General features: G+C 42.3%; 1 protein-coding gene across 4 annotated transcripts in view; it reads left to right on the top strand.

Annotated features, from left to right (window-relative positions):
• LOC112235140 (cGMP-inhibited 3',5'-cyclic phosphodiesterase B) overlaps positions 1–20,852 on the top strand; it is a 93,548-nt gene extending 72,696 nt beyond the window's left edge. The window contains exons 2-16 of one of the 4 annotated variants that reach the window (XM_042321151.1): positions 2,573–2,623; positions 5,219–5,467; positions 5,790–5,938; positions 7,085–7,188; positions 7,306–7,519; positions 7,659–7,756; positions 7,981–8,135; positions 9,241–9,441; positions 10,495–10,606; positions 11,469–11,582; positions 14,703–14,902; positions 16,039–16,242; positions 16,468–16,629; positions 17,713–17,959; positions 18,135–20,852. In XM_042321151.1, the coding sequence (XP_042177085.1) occupies positions 2,573–2,623; positions 5,219–5,467; positions 5,790–5,938; positions 7,085–7,188; positions 7,306–7,519; positions 7,659–7,756; positions 7,981–8,135; positions 9,241–9,441; positions 10,495–10,606; positions 11,469–11,582; positions 14,703–14,902; positions 16,039–16,242; positions 16,468–16,629; positions 17,713–17,959; positions 18,135–18,343 (2,469 nt within the window). In that variant the 3' untranslated portion in view covers positions 18,344–20,852. Of the gene's footprint in view, positions 1–2,572; positions 2,624–5,218; positions 5,468–5,789; positions 5,939–7,084; positions 7,189–7,305; positions 7,520–7,658; positions 7,757–7,977; positions 8,136–9,240; positions 9,442–10,494; positions 10,607–11,468; positions 11,583–14,702; positions 14,903–16,038; positions 16,243–16,467; positions 16,630–17,712; positions 17,960–18,134 lie in introns of all 4 variants that reach the window. The other 3 variants (XM_042321150.1, XM_042321152.1, XM_042321153.1) reach the window with 3 other exon arrangements.
• The last annotated feature ends 249 nt before the right edge of the window (positions 20,853–21,101 follow it).

Genomic DNA, 21,101 nt, shown 5'->3' with positions numbered 1-21,101 from the left:
TAATACTGTAAAATAGACTGTTTCTAATTGACCTATTTAATATGTTACAACAGTTACACTATGTCTAATACTGTAAAATAGACTGTTTCTCATTGACCTATTTAATATGCTACAACAGTTACACTATGTCTAATACTGTAAAATAGACTGTTTCTCATTGACCTCTTTAATATGCTACAACAGTTACACTATGTCTAATACTGTAAAATTGACTTTCCCATTGACCTATTTAATATGCTACAACAGTTACACTATGTCTAATACTGTAAAATAGACTTTCCCATTGACCTATTTAATATGCTACAACAGTTACACTATGTCTAATGTTGTAAAATAGACTTTCTCATTAACCTATTTAATATGCTACAACAGTTACACTATGTCTAATACTGTAAAATATACTTTCTCATTAACCTATTTAATATGCTACAACAGTTATACTATGTCTAATACTGTAAAATAGACTGTTTCTAATTGACCTCTTTAATATGTTACAACAGTTATGCTATGTCTAATGTGGTAAAATAGACTGTTTCTCATTGACCTCTTTAATATGCTACAACAGTTACACTATGTCTAATACTGTAAAATAGACTGTTTCTCATTGACCTCTTTAATATGCTACAACAGTTACACTATGTCTAATACTGTAAAATACACTGTTTCTAATTGACCTCTTTAATATGTTACAACAGTTATACTATGTCTAATACTGTAAAATAGACTGTTTCTCATTGACCTCTTTAATATGCTACAACAGTTACACTATGTCTAATACTGTAAAATACACTGTTTCTAATTGACCTCTTTAATATGTTACAACAGTTATGCTATGTCTGTGGTAAAATAGACTTTCTAATTGACCTCTTTAATATGCTACAACAGTTACACTATGTCTAATACTGTAAAATTGACTTTCCCATTGACCTATTTAATATGCTACAACAGTTACACTATGTCTAATACTGTAAAATAGACTGTTTCTCATTGACCTCTTTAATATGCTACAACAGTTACACTATGTCTAATACTGTAAAATAGACTGTTTCTCATTGACCTCTTTAATATGTTACAACAGTTACACTATGTCTAATACTGTAAAATAGACTGTTTCTCATTGACCTCTTTAATATGCTACAACAGTTACACTATGTCTAATACTGTAAAATACACTGTTTCTAATTGACCTCTTTAATATGTTACAACAGTTATGCTATGTCTGTGGTAAAATAGACTTTCTAATTGACCTCTTTAATATGCTACAACAGTTACACTATGTCTAATACTGTAAAATTGACTTTCCCATTGACCTATTTAATATGCTACAACAGTTACACTATGTCTAATACTGTAAAATAGACTGTTTCTCATTGACCTCTTTAATATGCTACAACAGTTACACTATGTCTAATACTGTAAAATAGACTGTTTCTCATTGACCTCTTTAATATGCTACAACAGTTACACTATGTCTAATACTGTAAAATTGACTTTCCCATTGACCTATTTAATATGCTACAACAGTTACACTATGTCTAATACTGTAAAATAGACTGTTTCTCATTGACCTCTTTAATATGCTACAACAGTTACACTATGTCTAATACTGTAAAATAGACTTTCCCATTGACCTATTTAATATGCTACAACAGTTACACTATGTCTAATGTTGTAAAATAGACTTTCTCATTAACCTATTTAATATGCTACAACAGTTACACTATGTCTAATACTGTAAAATATACTTTCTCATTAACCTATTTAATATGCTACAACAGTTATACTATGTCTAATACTGTAAAATATACTTTCTCATTAACCTATTTAATATGCTACAACAGTTACACTATGTCTAATGTTGTAAAATAGACTGTTTCTCATTGACCTCTTTAATATGCTACAACAGTTGCACTATGTCTAATGTTGTAAAATAGACTGTTTTTCATTGATCTATTTAATATGCTACAACAGTTGCACTATGTCTAATGTTGTAAAATAGACTGTTTTTCATTGATCTATTTAATATGCTTCAACAGTTATACTATGTCTAATGTTGTAAAATAGACTATTTCTCATTGACCTCTTTAATATGCTACAACAGTTACACTATGTCTGTATATAGCCTCACTACTGTATATAACCCTGCTGTTATTTCACTATCTTTTTACAGTTGTTTTTATTTCTTTTCTTACCTATTGATCACCTAATACCTGTAAGTAAGCTTTTCACTGTAAGGTCTACACCTGTTTTGACAAATAATCTTTGATTTGATTAATGAATACCTGCATGAGTGTATATATATATATATATATATATATATATATATATATATATATAGTGTATGTATATATATATATATATGTATATATATATATATATATATATATATATATATATATATATATATATATATATATATATAGTGTATGTATATATATATATAGTGTATATATATATATATATATATATATATATATATATGTATATATATATATATAGTGTATATATATATATATATACACTATCTGTAACACGCAAGGCCTCCTGACTGATGTGTGTTTCTCTCGTTCAGATGATCCTATGGGACTGGGACCTGAAGCAGTGGTACAAGCCCCAGTATCAGGTTAGTGTTCTCTTTTCTCTCTCTCTCCCCCTCGCTCCCCCATCTCTCTCTCGCTCCCCATATCTCTCTCTCTCTGTCTTTCTCTCTCTCTTCTCTCTTTCGCTCTACTTTCTCTCGCTCTTCCCCCCTTTCTCTCTCTCTCTCTCTCTGAATATTCTCATCTGGATACTGGTACAGTATATCATGTACTCATCTGGGTATTGGCTACAGTATATCATATACTCATCTGGGTACTGGCTACAGTATATCATATACTCATCTGGATACTAGCTACAGTATATTATATACTCGTCTTGATACTGGTACAGTATATCATATACTCATCTGGATACTGGCTACAGTATATTATATACTCATCTGGATACTGGCTACAGTATATCATATACTCGTCTGGATACTGGTACAGTATATCATATACTCATCTGGATACTGGTACAGTATATCATCTACTCATCTCTATACTGGCTACAGCATATCACTGTTAGAGCACATGTGCAGTCTATCATTCACATTAGGGTTGGGGATCATTTCCTATTTTACTTTCAATCCATCCATGGAATGAATTGTAATAACATGAATACAACTATAGATCATCAACCCTCATAGTGTAACAAGTGTCCTCACAAGTGAATTAGATTTCCCAGAGAGGGCATTGAATTGACAAAATATAAGTAAAAGTGGATACTGAATAAAAATGGTATTAGTGTAGCTCACTGTAATTTAGTCATATTTCAAAAAATTGAGTCTGGAATTAATAAGTAGAGGGGGTATTTTTTTAAACTAACTTCAACCTTTTAGGAAATCAGATGTATCTCCATACATTTTGGAGAGCCTCCATATAATCTTTCTAATCTAGAATACTGGCCTTGTGTTCCAATATATTGTCAAATCGCTGACAGACGTTTTATGCTAGGTCTACTTCATGCATCGTAAAATGGAAGCATCAGTGTTTTTTGTAAGCTTGTGTGTGCGTGTGTGTGTGTAGATGTTTGGACTGTGTGTGTAGGCCTGCCTATGTGTGTGTGTGTATTTTGTGCCTTGTATGTGTTGTCATCCTGTTGGGGTCCACAGTGTTTTGCAGACACGCTCTACAGGTAGATCAACAGGAAGCAGTGCTCCTCTGACTGACGTGTGCCCCACTCATCACTCACCACTCATTGTGGCCACAGTTCCGGGCCTTCAAAGGGCAGCCTAGTTCTCCAAACCCTCTAGTATTTTATATGGTGTCTATCAGCACAGGAACAGTCAGTAGTATGGACAGGGTGAAGAGGGGTAGGGGTGTAGGCAGGATCTCCGTCAGTGTCATGACATACACACAGCCTCCTAGCTGTCGTCACTGGGCGCTGCACTTTTACTCCACACACAGGCACCATGCCCAGCCAGCACCATGGCCTGCCAGCACCATGCCCTGCCGCACCATGCCCAGCCAGCATCATGCCCTGCCAGCACCATGCCCTGCCGCACCATGCCCAGCCAGCATCATGCCCTGCCAGCACCATGCCCTGCCAGCATCAATCCCGGCCAGCACCATGCCCTGCCAGCACCATGCCCAGCCAGCATCATGCCCTGTCAGCACCATGCCCAGCCAGCACCATGCCCTGCCAGCACCATGCCCAGCCAGCACCACTCCCCTTTATTACTGACATCACTGGTCCAAACAGCCTTTCAATTACCTAGCATCAATGCCATGAGCTCAGCAGCGAGCCTGTCTGCCCTTCACACTACCCTCTACTGCTGTAAGAGGAGGAGTGACAAGTACAGTCCCATCACAATGAAGCCAGCAGTGTCCTGTTACAGCTATCTGACAGTCTATCTGTGTATGTGTGATACCTGTAGATGTCCTGGGCCCAGATTCACTAAACACTTTTTACGCAAAAACTTAAGAAGCTTCTTTAGAGGAAGAAAAATAAGTTCATTAGTGCAGATCCTCAAAAATGTCTTAAGAATGAATGATTTTTCTCATGAACTTCTCAGATGTCTTCTTACGAACTTCTTAACTATTTTGAGATGTTTGTCGTTAGGCAACCCAGCCAGCTAGCTGTCTATCTAGCAATGGCAATCATGTTAGCATATTTCTAATTGGGATTACTGGTCTAAAATGTTCTTGGCTTAAAAACAATTAACACTGAAACTTTCAGATGAAGTTTGTGAGTCAATTGAACATGTTCAATAGCTTTCATTAGCATATTATTTCACTGCCATGTGTTTAAGACAAGGGTTTAGCTATCTGGGAATTCCAAGAAGAAATTCAATTACTTTATTTTCAAGCATCTCATTTACACTTAATTTTTTTGCTTAAGGAGAAACACAAGAAGTAACATAAAAACAAGAACCTTTTGGAAGAATAACACCTTCGCTTAACTTTCTTCATAAGTCCATAGTTAAGGAAAAAATGGCAATTAAGAAGGAATTTCTTCTTCAGAAGCTTTTCTGTTTGGTCATTTAAATCCAATCTGGGTTCATTGGAAACAGTGTAAAGGAATGAGGAAAGGACACCAGTCTCTCTTCTCTAGTACAGTATCTACTGTATGTTTGTGCTCTGCTGAATGAGGCATCTCTCTGACATGTGTCCCCTTGTCTCCTCCATGTCCCCAGGGAGCGGTAAGTGGTAACGGAGTGGACCTGTCGGTCATCAACGAGGCCAGGAACATGGTGTCTGACCTGCTGATGGACTTGTCCCTGTCGCCACACACCGTCTCATCCCTGCGCAGTGTCAGCAGCCTCATGGGGACCTTCTCTGGCTCCTGTCGGCCCAGGGTCAACCCCTTCACCCCCTTCCCAGGTTTCTACCCCTGTACCGAGGTGGAGGACCCTGCAGAGAGGGGCGACAGGAAGCCCCTGAAGGTGGGCCCTCCAGCAACCTTCTGAATGTGATACTAGCAGGTCATAACTAACACACAGACAGAAGCCTGCTGAGACTAGCAGGCCAACACATTATCCACTAACACATTATCCACTTATACATGGTATCTTATCCTCATAATGAATGTTCCTCTTCTATGTGTTCACCAGTGTTACGTATATTTAGTTTTGTTGTTTTTAGTTGTACACCTGCTCTACTCTATGTAACCTGGTGGTGAGCTGAATATAGATCTGCCTTTGACTGTGTTATAGCATCATTGACCATAATGTAATAATGTCTCCCTGCTCCCCTCCACACACCTAGGGTCTTAGCAGCAGGAACAGCCTACCAACCCCCCAACTCCGCCGCGGCTCCACCTCCTCCCCTCTCCCCCCTCTGGAGTCGGCCTCCTCCCGCTGGGAACGCAACAACGGCAAGAGACCGGGACCCCACCCTGACCTCAATATGACCAGGTACGACCACACACACCTTGACCTCAATATGACCAGGTACGATCACACACACACACCCTGATCAAAATATGACCAGGTACGACCACACACACCTTGACCTCAATATGACCAGGTACGACCGCACACACACACTGACCTTAATATGACCAGGTACGACCACACACAGGTGGGACTTCAGAGTTCAGACACCAGGTTAAAGGTTAAAGACATGCCCCGGTAATTTGGCGACTAATAAGTACTTTTTAAACCTCACGTTTTCGGCTGGATGTGTCAATGTGTAGTTCATACATGGATAATCTATGAGCAGAATAACTGTCTTACCTCAATTAGCCATGAAATCTTTCAAAGCGACTTTCTTCTGAAAGCTGTGCGGCGCCATTTTCCCTACATTTACCCCTATGTGGGCTAGTCCCCTAGCAATTAGAGTTTTAGCAAATGAGCTTCAGCCCCTCACCATTTGAGTGACAGCTAGCAAGACACTCACACAGTAGAGAGAGAAAGGGAGTAATGACGTGGTGTACATGGAACAACGGCAACATTTGCGAGGTAGTACAGAGTTTTTCGGGGACTACTTTTTGCTCGCAGGCACTACTTTCAGAACTACTGGCTAAAAGGTATATAAAAGTACTGGAGAATATCATTCAAGGTCAAGTCATTTTCAACATGACACACTCCCCATCTTTACCCTGATATGAACAAGCAGGCCCTCCCTCAGCAACACATTCTTTACCATCTGTCCTTGATTAAACTCCCTGAAGATGTGGTTCCCCTTTATATCCACTGGGGGGCAGTAGTGGTCAAGCTCTGTAAACTGATATGCCTAACAGATAATGACCATAACATTCCTTCATTCTGTTTGTTCCAACACTGTTTAGATGAGTCACTTGATCTTTTATGGATCTTTGTCTTCTTCGAGGATACAGTTTCAACATTGATTGTCATTGTCTTACTTTGAGCACCAAATGAGTCATATAATTAGTGTTACTGTATGCTATGGAACATTTCTCTAAGTTCTTCATTATATATAAGAGCGGGTGTGAAAAAGTTGAACTTTATAATGGTGTAGATTGAATATGAAATCATTTTAACTGATGTTGTCTCATTAGTTCTAGCAGTAAGTGCTATGTGTGTGTGTGTGTGTTCCAGCACGGGTTCTCTGTCCAATGGGCCTAATGCTAACCTGCTGACCATCCCTAAGCAGAGGTCCTCCTCTGTGACCCTGACCTACCATGCCGGGCCCAGGAGAGCAGGTGAGACCATGAGGATTTACTGTACACACAGGTCTGATACACTGTGTGGAAGTGGAATATGTTTTTAAGTTGTTTGACTATCTCTCTCATTTCTCTTCTATCTCTCTCGCTCTACAGGTGCGTCCCCCAGTCTGAGTCCTGTCAGCTCCCCCAGCCACAGTCCTCAAGGGGGAGGTCTCTCCTCCCAGGTCACGCGCCCCCCGGTGGAGTTCCCTGACACAGCTGACTTCCTCACCAAGCCCAGCGTCAACCTGCACAAGCCCCTGGGCTACATCCTCAGCTCCGCTGACTTCCAGGGGCCTTACCGCAGCCCCGCTGCCCTGTGCACCAGGTAGGGCAATTTACTACCCCCTTCCCCCTCCATTATCTCCTGGTGTTGTAGAGGCAGGTCAGCTGTAGAGTAGAGTTGCATTTCACCATGTGTGTTGATGATACGTGCGGCTGTGTTTGTCCCTCTGCTCACCCTGTAGCTGTGGTCGTCAGATGCTGAAGAACATGCCCAGTATGGAGGCGGGGGAGGGACACCTGCCATTCACTGGTCATGCTGAGGCCCAGCGCAGACGCTCAGGTATGACACCTGCTGGAATGTAGCCTCACTCTGTACAGACATAGGCTGCACAGTGTTTTTGGGCGCACTCCCATGGCTTAGCTTACTGTTTCCACTCTCAAATGACTGAAAACCATTTGGACATGCTGTACCAGAGAGTCAATTCATTAGAATAATGCTTCCCACCGAAATGTGAAACCAGTGGTCATCTCACTGTGATTTGCAATGTGTCTCCTCCACAGCAGGTGAGGGGTCAGAGTTCATGGGGGAGGCACTGATCAGGGAGGAGAGTGTGGAGGCCGAGTCGATGGGGGACAGGAATCCAGACCCAAGGAGCCGGGGCCAGACAGACGAGGAGGAGCAGAGCGCCACCACAGAGCAGCAGACTCAGGAAACAGAGGTATGCAGTGCTACAGTATGCTAAGGGTGCATTCCCACACAAGCTAATGGAGGAGTATGAGCTATGTACCTTTGTGAGAGTGTTTTGGTAGTGCGTTGTTTAGCACAACCTCATGCAACCTGACACGCCTCCCCTCCACTACTCCAACGCACCTTCCCCATTGAAATACATTGTGTTGGCTCTGTCATTTTACTCTGTGTTGCCCTCCCTGTGTGACTGCACCCTACTGCTAGGCTAACATCGCCATGCTGCAGACTTAAGAAACAAAGGTAGGCTACGCTGTTACATAACAGTAGCTTTGAAGGGATATGTCTCAGTCAATGCTAACACCTTACAGCGTTTGTTAGCCTTCTTGTGTGTAGCATTGCTGCCACTAAACTATCCCAACCAGGAGACTCCCTCTGAGTGAGATAACACACTCAGGCCAACACATGTAACAGTGTAGCTAGCTATAGGATGTGTCCTCTAGTTAGTTCTGGGAACACAGTAAAGGTTTTCCTCAGACACTCATTGGGTGCATGTCTTTCAGTCTGTTGTGATGTATCTAACAGCTGTGTAAAACCAGTGTGATGGGGGGGTAGTGTTGAACTGGCTCTGTCCTGGAATGCCCCCGCCGTTTACTTGGGCTGTGCGCTCACTTTCTTTATTGGACAAACCAAGCCTTGTTAAATCAAGCCAGCTGTTAAGACAACTGTGTAGGGTTCATCTGAGGATTCTGTGGGGTAATTCAAAAGCGAATTATTCAAAAGCAACGCATACATAGTCAGTCTGTAGCCTGATTCCATCCCCTTAACAGAGAAATGAGATTCATAAGATTTACGATGTGGTGTTTTGAATAGTCTGGTTGTCTACGGGCCTGTGTGTGTATGTGTTAATGTGTGTGTGTTTTAATGTGTGTTTGTGTGTGTTAATGGGTGTGTATGTATGTGTGTGTTAATGTATGTGTGTGTGTGTGTGTGTGTGTGTGTGTGTGCATACGCGTGCGTGCGTGTCTGCCTGCCTGCCTGCATGCATGCATGCATGCATATGTGTGTTTATCTAAACGTGTGTGTGTGTGTGTGTTTGTTTAAAATGTGTCTGTGCTGTTGTCCTCTCCTGCCTGTAGGGTGAGTTCAGACTAGACCCCCTGCTGGAGAACCACAATGACCTCATGGAGAAGATCAACAGCTGGAACTTCCAGATCTTTGACCTGATGGACAGAACAGGAGGGAAGACAGGAAGAATACTCAGCTACGTCAGTACAACCACATACCAACCATATAGCAACCATCATCTGTCTGTCATACGCCATGATCTGTTACATCAGGTATTCCCAAACTGGGGCAATGCCGTCGGGGGTACTCCAAATAAAAATATGATTCAAATGTTATTTTTTATTTTACTTTTGAATTGTATTTTTTAAATTTTATAATCTTCACATTTTCAAACAGTACATTTATATTTTCCAACGGGGCTATACATTTGGGTGATGTTTTTCTCTCGCCTGAGTAGCCTCGGTTCACTGCCAAAAATAAAATTAAACCATCTAGTGTTCAGCCAAATAACAACACAATGTCAAATACAGGTAGCCTCGTCAAATAATTAACATCTGTATGTTCGGTCTGTATGTAGCCAAACGTAGCTGCTGCTCATGTTGGTATCTGTACTGATGGTGCAAAAGCCATGACAGGGAGACATAGTGGAGTGGTAACGCGCCTGCAAGCAGTTGCTCCCGACGCTACTTGGGTACACTGCAGCATCCACCAAGAGGCTCTTTGCTGCCAAGGGAATGCCTGACAGCTTGAAAGACGAGCCAGGTTGTGACAAACTCTCACTCATTCTTATGATTAATAAATGTATCGTATAGTGTGTGTGGCAGGCTTACAATGATTGCAAAAAACAACATTTGAGAGTGGACGGACCCTGGTGCTAGAGGGGGTACGCAGCTGAGGTTGAATGTTTGAAGGGGTACGGGACTATAAAAAGTTTGGGAACCACTGTGTTACATCAATTAATATTTGAATAAGCAACACCTGAGTTGTATTCCAAATGGCACACTATTCCCTATATAGTGCACCAGAACCCATAGGGCTAAGAGTAGTTTTGTGAAGCATCCGTTGAATGTATTTATTTGGAGAAACTCACTTGAATGATTGGTTTAAATGTTGAGAACGGTATGATCCCCATTACTGATATTTGCCTGAATGATATCCCGAATGCTCATGGTGTTCTTGGGGATTTCTCTATGTGCTGTTTTGAGTACACTGTTCTCCCAGTGTCTCACTGTCTGTGTCTGAGGGGAATGACTTGGTTAATGTCAAAAAAATGTATTTGGGTTTTAAATTAATCTAGGTGTTTTATTTGTTGTCTTTCTCCCCAGGTGACCTACACTCTGTTCCAGGACACTTGTCTGTTTGAGATGTTTAAGATCCCTGTGAGGGAGTTCATGTCCTATTTCTGTGCTCTGGAGAACGGCTATAGGGATATTCCCTGTGAGTATAGTGCTGCCTGTGCTTTCTTCAGTCCAGGCACAATGCCCATATTAACACTTGGTGTATTGTCTACTCAGATGTAGAAATGATCAGACCTGGGTGAAAAACATGAAGGTATGGGCCTCCTGAGTGGCGCAGCGGTCCACTTCATTGCAGTGCTTGAGGCGTCACAACAGACCCGGGTTCGATCCCAGGCTGTGTCACAACCGGCCGTGACCGAGAGTCGCATAAAGCAGCGCACAATTGGCCCAGCGGCTTCCGGGTTAGGGGAGGGTTTGGCTGGGGGGGGGGGCTTTACTTGGCTCATCGCGCTCTAGCCGGGCACCTCCAGGCTGACTTCGGTCATCAGTTGAACTGTGTTTCCTCCAACACATTGGTGCGGCTGGCTTCTGGGTTAATCGGGCAGGTGTTAAGGAGCGCGGTTTGGCGGGTCATGTTTCGGAGGACGCATGGCTCGACCTTCGCCTCTCCCGAGCCCGTTGGGGAGTTGCAGCAATGAGACAAGATCGTAATTGGATATGACAAAATTGTGGAGAAAAAAGGGGAGGTAAAAAATATATCAAAAATAAGAATTTGAAAAAGTATTTGAATGGTGTTTAATTTAGCTCAATTACGCCAGTTTAGACTATTCCAGGCAGCTAAATCATTCCCACTTCAAGTATTATTTTAAATTATATTCCCAGGTTGTCATGAAGTAGAAATGAATCCCCATAATAGGTCTACAGTTCACTACATACAGCAGGACACCATACAGACATGCACCATCATATGTAATAGTAGCTTCTACCTCATGTACAAGATGTGGTGAAGTATTACTGTGACTGATGTGTGATGTCCAGTGTGAATCTCTGCCTGTACTCAGATCATAACCGGGTCCATGCCACTGACGTGCTCCATGCTGTCTGGTACCTGACTACCCGGCCTGTCCCAGGATTCCAGCAGATCCACAATGAGCATGTGACAGGAAGTGACACAGGTAGCACTATTTCTGTTCTCTTTATTTCAATTTGTATAACTATGGACTTCCCCAAGCCCTCATTTATTACCATAATATACCACAATATGCCACATATTTATTAGCATAATTAGTGTGCTTGCTGAAGGCAAGACCACTCTAGATTTCATACATACTCTTATTATTGGATTTCTTCCGCACGCTCTAGAGCTTAAATGATTTAAGTTTTTAACACGAAACCTACTGTGCAAAATGTGCAAACTGCCCCAACTTAGATTTCTTGACAAAATATTTGTTATATCATTTATAATTTTTTAACTACAACAATATTTAAAATAATCTCCAAATGCATTTCAATAGCAAACATTTGAGACCTATCTCCTCTTTCACATCTTAAACTATCAATGATAAACCAATGTTCAGACTGACCCTGCTTAGATTTGATATAGATTTTTTTTTATTTTTAAATTGTACCCCTTTTTCTCCACAATTTCATGGTATCCAATTGTTAGTAGCTACTATCTTGTCTCATCGCTACAACTCCCATACGGGCTCGGGAGAGACGAAGGTTGAAAGACATGCGTCCTCCGATACACAACCCAACCAAGCCGCACAGCTTCTTAACACAGCGCGCATCCAACCCAGAAGCACCAATGTGTCAGATGAAACACCGTGCGCCTGGCAACCTTGGTTAGCGCGCACTGCGCCCGGCCCGCCACAGGAGTCACTGGTGCGCGATGAGACAAGGATATCCCTACCGGCCAAGCCCTCCCTAACCTGGATGACACTAGGCCAATTGTGCGTCGCCCCACGGACCTCCCGGTTACGACGGAGCCTGGGCGCGAACCCAGGGTCTCTGGTGGCACAGCTGGCGCTGCAGTACAGCACCCTTAACCACTGAAAACCATTTAAATTAGCATAGATTTACAAAACATGGATTCATTGCCAACCATAGTAACACCGTGGTAGACATTTGAAATGCTACTGCTTTTTAACCATTTCAACTACAAACATTAAAGCTACTTAAACATTTTCCAAGCAAACTATTTAAATTAGCGACATTAGTATAAAATAACCCACCAACAGCTGGTGGGAGGAGCTATAGGAGGACAGGCTCATTGTAATAGCTGGAATGGAATGGAATCAAACACATCACATATATGGAAACCACATGGTTTTCGTTTACCTTTATTTAACTAGGCAAGTCAGTTAAGAACACATAATTTTTTTCAATGACTGCCTAGGAACAGTGGGTTAACTGGTCTAGGAACAGTGGGTTAACTGGTCTAGGAACAGTGGGTTAACTGGTCTAGGAACAGTGGGTTAACTGCCTTGTTCAGGGGCAGATTTTTTACCTTGTCGACTCGGGGATTAGATCTTGCAACCTTTCGGTTACTAGTCCAACGCTCTAACCACTAGGCTACCTGCCGCCCCATGTTTGACTCCGTCCCATGAATTTCATTACAATTTCATTACAAGCCATTACAATGAGCCCATTCTCCTATAACTCCTCCTACCGTCCTCCTATAGCCCCTCCTCCAGCTTGTCCCAATCAATCCTTCTATCCATCTATACTTATTCAACTGAATTAATTAACATGGGGTTTGAATGAGAACCATAGAAATACACTGTTAACAAAATTAAGTTACAAGACCAACTTTAAAACATTCAGGCTATCCTAACTTAACATTTTCTAACACACCTTCATAAACAATAAACAGTTTTAATGTATAAAAATTAGCATACCATTTAATGAATTCAATTTCAACCATGATAATACAGTGGTATTCATTTCAAATGCTACTGTTCTTTTTGTAGACTTAAATCTCGCTCACTAACTTTAAGCATCAGCTGTCAGAACAGTTTAACGATCACTATACCTGTACACAGCCCATCTGTAAATAGCACACTCAACTACCTCATCCCCATATTGTTATTATTATTTTTTTCTCTTTTGCACCCAAGTATCTCTACTTGCACATAATCATCTGCACATCTATCACTCCAATGTTAATGCTAAATTGTAATTATTTTGCCACTATGGCCTATTTTTTTGCCTTACCTCCCTAACCTTACTGCATTTGCACACACTGACTGTACGTTTGTTTATCCCATGTGTAACTCTGTGTTGTTTTTGTCGCACTGCTTTGCTTTATCTTGGCCAGGTCACAGTTGTAAATGAGAACTCATTCTCAACTGGCCTACCTGGTTAAATAAAGGGGAAATAAAATAAATAAAACAATATTACAGCTACATACATTAAAACAACTTCAAAACTTTTTAAACCATAACAATTCAAATTAGCATAAATTGGCATTAAATAACCCACCAACAATAATAACTCTTGAAATGTTCAAGCTAGAGACACCAAACCAACTTTCACCAACTTTCATGTTCAGGGTAGGCTATTCAATCAATCAATCATTCAATTCTCCCATCTAGCTACTTTTTCTACTTTATGAACCAGTCAGTACCATTAGTATTGTATTCACTATAACTACTCTAACTTGTTTCACGACCATAAATACTTTAAGACAAGCTAGCAAGCACACATTTTCTTTAGGAAAGGGACTTTTCTAGTTCTATGATAGCCTCTTGATGTACCAGTGTAGGCATTCCTGTAGTGTTTGGCCTTTTCTCGGCAGACACCAGATGGTTTAGTTTAAAATGCCAGGATCCCCAGTCCCGTCCCTGCTAATTATATTTTATGTACTGCATCTTTGATCCATCGGAAATGATTTAAGGCTCGCTTGCTGACTGATCCTTCAGTAGCTGCCAGAGGAGCAGCTGCCTTCTGATAAAGAGAGGGGGGGGGAAGGGTGGAGAAACAGAGAGGGGAGATGGGGTGGTGAGCAAGCCTCTGTCGTGATAGAGATCTGTCTGTGCTGAGCTCAGCATGTTTATGGCTTATTTTGGCCCTTTTAATCTTTCAAATGGAGTGCAGTAGTCTGAGTCACTGTGCCACCAGCTTAACCTGCCTGTAGAAATCCTACTCTACCTACTTTGTTCTTAATGTGACACTAGTTCCCTGTTTTCACTTTATAACACAGTCAAGTCTTCTCCAGTAAGGTCCAGTTATGATGTAGTTCCAGTGTGAGGTCCCAGTATGTCGTTGCTGAAAGCTGCTGCTCTTCTCTCTAGATTCAGACAGTGGGATCTCGCCGGGCCGGGTATCATACGCCTCCTCCAAGAGCTCGTCCATCTCTGACGACAACTACGGCTGCCTGGCGTGGAACATCCCTGCTCTGGAACTCATGGCACTATATGTAGCAGCTGCCATGCATGACTATGACCACCCCGGTCGCACAAACGCCTTCCTCGTAGCCACTAACGCAGCTCAGGTAAGTGTTATTATCCCAAAAGCCACTACTCTACCATCTCAGCTAGCAAACCCACACCTGTTCAACAGTAAAACCTGTATCAGGAAGAGAAAGTTCAACCTATCCCGTCACTTCAGTAAGTGTTCCCATTTGTGTTCCCACACGCTGTTAAGTCCTAGGAAAGGGGAAGTGTTGTGCTTGTGTCACAGACAGCATTCATTTGGTCCCTGTGACTCATGGATGAGATCTTTATTGGCCTAAAACCTTCTACATAGACAGATTCTAATCAGCCTTGGATCTCATGGTAAAAGCAATGAAGTGAGGGACTGGTATAATAATACACTTAGTTCACATGTCAGGGAAAAGTTTCCACAATTCCTAAGAATTCAGCCAATACCTTTTCTTGCTACAACATTACAGCAAAGGTTGACAAACAAACTATACCACTGTATAAATAGTGTTTTGCACTGTCATGACCTAATTATAGCACTGTGCATACTGTCTAGGTTGTGTTTTCCAACCCTGATCCTCCAGTACCCCCAACAGTACACATTGTTATTGTAACCCTGGACAAGCACACCTGATTTAACTTGTTAACTAATCATCAAGCCCTCAATGAGTTGAATGAGGTGTGTTTGTACAGGTCTGCAATGAAACTGTGTAATGTTGGGGGTAGTGGAGGACCAGGGTTGGGAAACACTGGGCTATGTGATATGTGAAGCAAGAGTTCTGGGTAGGCTATGTGATACTGTATAACAGGATGGCATGGCATGGCATTATATTGCTAACCTGACATGTGGGCAATGCCTTCCTCGTAGCCACTAACGCAGCTCAACCCTGACATATTGATTAACAGTATGTTGGCAGTCAGTCAATCACCCACCTGTCCACCAACATGTCTAGACCGTCTGCATTATTTAGTCTGAAGCACACTGACCCAATTTCCTTTCCCCTGCTTTCACCCCTCCCATTCCCTTCTTCAACCTCCTTTTTCATATTTTACCCTCTCCTTTCTTCTTCTTGTCCTCTGACCCACCCGCATCCATCTCCACTCAACCTACCCTTCCTCACTCTCTCCTCACTCTCTCACTCTCACTCACTCTCTTCTTCCCTCATCCACTTCTCCTCTACCTCCGTCTCATCCCTCTGTTCCCCAGGCGGTGTTGTATAATGACCGTTCGGTCCTGGAGAACCACCACGCTGCTTCAGCCTGGAGCCTCTACCTGTCCCAGCCAGAGTTCAACTTCCTGGCCAACTTGGACCACGTGGAGTTCAAACGCTTTCGCTTCCTGGTTATCGAGGCCATCCTCGCCACAGACCTGAAGAAGCACTTTGACTTCCTCGCCGAGTTCAATTCAAAGGTTTGAGATGATGATGACGAACCTCACATTTTCAGAAAATCTTTTTCCATTCTGTTGATACTTTGTTTTTCCTGTCATTTCGATACTGGCAAAGGCAATAACAATACGCCTTATCTTCATGGCTAATAGAGTTGATACTTAAAGGAACATGCTGGGGATCTCTGTTAGAAATGAGGAGCCTGGCAGTTATAATCACTGTGTGAATGTTTGTGTTGCTATAAATAGGTGAATGATGTGAACAGTCCAGGAATCGACTGGACTAATGAGAATGACCGGCTGCTGGTGTGCCAAGTCTGCATTAAGCTGGCAGACATCAACGGGCCGGCCAAAGGACGCGATCTGCACCTCAAGTGGACAGAAGGCATTGTCAATGAGTTTTATGAGCAGGTATAGAACCCCTCCACTCAGCATGGCCCACATGTCAGGTTAGCAATATAATGCCATGCCATGCCTTCCTGTTATACAGTATCACATAGCCTACTACCTGGAACTGATGCTTCACATATCACATACCCTACTACCTGGAACTGATGCTTCACATATCACATAGCCTACTACCTGGAACTGATGCTTCACATATCACATACCCTACTACCTGGAACTGATGCTTCACTTATCACATACCCTACTACCTGGAACTGATGCTTCACATATCACATACCCTACTACCTGGAACTGATGCTTCACATATCACATACCCTACTACCTGGAACTGTTGCTTCACATATCACATAGCCTACTACCTGGAACTGATGCTTCACATATCACATAGCCTACTACCTGGAACTGATGCTTCACATATCACATACCCGACTACCCGGAACTGATGCTTCACTTATCACATACCCTACTACCTGGAACTGATGCTTCACTTATCACATACCCGACTACCCGGAACTGATGCTTCACTTATCACATACCCGACTACCCGGAACTGATGCTTCACTTATCACATACCCTACTACCTGGAACTGATGCTTCACATATCACATACCCTACTACCTGGAACTGATGCTTCACTTATCACATAGCCTACCCAGAACTGTTGCTTCACATATCACATAGCCTACCCAGAACTGTTGCTTCACATATCACATAGCCCAGTGTTTCCCAACCCTGGTCATCCACTACCCCCAACATTACACAGTTTCATTGCAGACCTGGACAAACACACCTCATTCAACTCATTGAGGGCTTGATGATTAGTTAACATGTTAAATCAGGTATGCTTGTCCAGGGTTACAATAACAATGTGTACTGTTGGGGGTACTGGAGGACCAGAGTTGGAAAACACTGACATAGCCTACCCAGAACTGTTGCTTCCTTTTCTGCTGTCTGTTACTGCTAGAATCAACACAACGTCACATTTATCCCTTTACGAAGTGAAGTGAAATTAGATTAATGAATAAAACAATCTTAATTGACAAATTAGTGAAAATGTTTGTCTGCCTGTCTGTCGATCATCTACAGGGGGATGAGGAAGCCACTTTGGGATTACCCATCAGCCCTTTCATGGACCGCTCCTCTCCCCAGCTGGCCAAGCTGCAGGAGTCCTTCATCACACACATCGTGGGGCCGCTCTGCAACTCGTACGACGCCGCTGGCCTGCTCCCTGGCTACTGGATCGACGAGGAGCGCTCTGAGGATGAGGATGAGGAAGAGCAGGTGGAGGACACAGAGACCGACGAAGACGAGCTGGAGGAGGAGCTCGAACCAAGTAAGACGTCATTTTCTACCCTTCTGAATTGATGTATGATCATGAGTTGATACATTTATAATTTTAACATTGAGCATTTAACATTTCCATCAAGAGCAGGAGTTTTTTTTTTCTTGCTATTGCGACTAAAAAGATTTGGGATGTTAAATCCTTTTTTGTGTGTGGTCCCATGCAGAAAGGAGAAACGGCCGGCGTCGGCTGTTCTGCAACATTATGCAGCACCTGACAGAGAACCACAAGGTGTGGAAGAAGACCATCGAGGAGGAGGAGAAGAGCAAGGAGAAGCAGCAGGCCGACAGCCTGCCTCTCAGCCTGTCCCCTTCGCCCTCCGACGACCAGATCCAGGTCATTCAGGAGGAGGAGGAAGGAGAGGAGCGCCAGTAGCATGATGAAGAAGAGGAGGGACAGAGCCAGGATGCTCGGCAAGGGCGGAACAGTGAAGGCGAAAGTCCTTCAACTCCTCCCTCTTACACGCTCACACAAAAATATTTATACACAACACATAGGTGCACACACGTACTATAGACATATACACAAACACATACACACACAGGATGACCCTGCTGGATCTCCACACGTTGAAATTGTCACTGTGCCGACACGCTAATGCAGTCATGTTGTTTTGAAAAAAGGCCTTACTACTGTGAGGGGATTCTTGCTGCAATGGTGGGAACCCCACTCCTATGCACTTTCACCCCATGGAGAGTAGACCAAGAACAAACACCAGAGCTGAGGACACTGGTGTGGAGAGGAAGAGAGGAAAAGGGTCTGGATGTGCCCTCCATGGTGATCTGGCTGTAATGCTGCCTTGAACGCAGAGCACTTAACTCTCCCTTCGGTACTAAAACAAATCCTATGATTTCAAATAAAGGAAAAGAAAAAACACCTTGACGTGGTTGACATCCGTTACCAAAGCGAACAGTTCAAACGTGGAAAGACAAGAGACTGAGACTGTTTCAGGCTCACTGTCAGGAATATTCTAGATCTATATATCAAATGTGCCTGTCTGAACCTTTACTGAGTCCCCTGGTCCAGACCCTAGGTTGGTCTGTGCAGTCCTCTCCCCTTGCTGGAGACACCAAACACTGTATCACTGACTCAGTCACAGAGACGTTGTGGAGATGTTGACTGAAAATGAGCATTATACCTGCATCGTTTTTGATGCCTTTTATTCATGTGTACCACCTGCCTTTTATGTTTCCTTCTTTTTTTATTGGTTTAATTTAGTTGGCGTGAGCGTGTGAATGTGTGTGTGTTTTCTTCAGGAACGCTTGGTCGCAAGTCATTGAAATGTTGTCGGAGATGAGATGTTCTCTGTTGTTCCAATGGAGTGCTGTTTTTTTATTTTGATTATATCTATTTTTTCCACGGTTACTCAGGATTCTCGTGAAGTTGAATCATTATTTTGCAAGAATTTAAGTAATTGACTTTAAAACAAAATCTCGGTGATTGAAATAGTTTTTAAGCTTTGTATGAACAACTTGAAAAACAAACACATTCAAGCAATTGAACTGCTCCTCTGTGATAGAGCAAAGTATGTCCTGTGTTTCTGTCAAACTCCGTTGGCTTGATCTTCTAAAGACCTCACTGTAGAATTGGGATCCTTGATTGTCAGTTGACTGTAAAAGACCTGTTTGCAGCAAGGCAACATTTTGTACAGTAAAATCCCATGATTATTCATGTACCAGTATAGGTAAAGGTGTTTTTGAGTGCATTGCTGTTGGCATTGTTTTTACACATACTCTGTCTAGCTAACCTCTTCATTTCATTTCAGTCATTCTACAGACACTGATGTTTTGACAAAAACTCTAGATCTTTGCCAAACCCACAACCAGGCCAGGACTTAAGTAATCCAGGGTTTCACCTTTGTTTTGGTTTTATAGTGTCTTATTCTCTGTACCATAAGACGGTGTAATACTAATAGTTCTATATTTCTCTCTGTAAAAACTCTAGGCATTCCACTAGAAAGAGTTTAATGAAAGAGATGGCAGACCTGCAAGCCGAACTCACTTATCACCCTGTTAAGTCATTTTCTCTGGAGAAGGAAGTTCTCAAGTAGGAAGTGTAATTCAAGCTAGTATATTTAAAGACAAAAAATATATATATAAATGTCCACATTTTACTACCAAACAAGTGTTTAGCTCTGCACAAAAAAATATCTGCATATAAATATAGTGTATAAATATATTATATTTTTTAATTAATCAACAGAATGCATCTGTTTTCTACACACAGCTGACATATTGTACAGTAAGACCCTGTACTTCTCATCCTGTTTCCAGAGTTTTTATCTGATACTACAGATGTTGAACTGTGGGGTTTGGTGTTTTTCTTTTGGGTTCAGCATCTCCCTGCTCCTTATCATAACCACTTTCTCTCTCAACTCTTGTGTTGTCTACTCAGTCCACCCAACCAGTGCCAAACTGTCCCTGCTCACTGCCCAACCTCTGGGCCCTCATACACTGGGCTTGCTATGGTTGGACCCAGAGGTCTCTCTGAGCTCCATGTCCCACAGCAGGCTCAAAGTGATGCTGGTGAAGCCCGGCCCAGGTGTTGTTGTATGAGAGCTCACGACTCCTAACCGTGGCCCTTCAGTCGGTTCGGGTTGAGCGACACTGCATCTCTTAAGTTCTGATGGTGAATTGTGATGCCTCTGCCACCTCCCCCCACATTGTATGGCTCATTATGTTGTAAAAGTTTGTTTGTTGGCTTGTCACTGTGCAGTCTCACGAACCACAGTGTCCTCTAATGTTCTTGTCATAAAAGTCTCTATGAATGGCTGTTACCCTTATGTAGCATTGAGATATTGTCTGTTTTAACTGTTCAACCATATCAAAATTGTGGGGGAAATGATTTTTGTTATTTATAGCTGTCATAAAACACCATCCCTAAATTAACTGTTCTCTCAAATTATTTTATTGATACATAGACACACATACTCAATTGTAACTGTGTGTGTGTGTGTGTGACATAAAAATCCCCTTGAATGTAACTGTACTATAACTTTGTCCTTAAAGTGTTTAGATCCTCCTGCCAACAACCACAGTTGGAACACTGATGTTTGCTGAAATGACTGCAATGTTACAGTTTCAACGCACACAAACAAGGTGCTCATCCAGGCGAATTGGCAGTCTGTCTACCT

The sequence above is a fragment of the Oncorhynchus tshawytscha genome, linkage group LG04, assembly GCF_018296145.1.
Source record: "Oncorhynchus tshawytscha isolate Ot180627B linkage group LG04, Otsh_v2.0, whole genome shotgun sequence".
Taxonomy (NCBI): Eukaryota; Metazoa; Chordata; class Actinopteri; order Salmoniformes; family Salmonidae; genus Oncorhynchus; species Oncorhynchus tshawytscha.
This window is presented reverse-complemented; position numbering and strand designations above follow the sequence as displayed.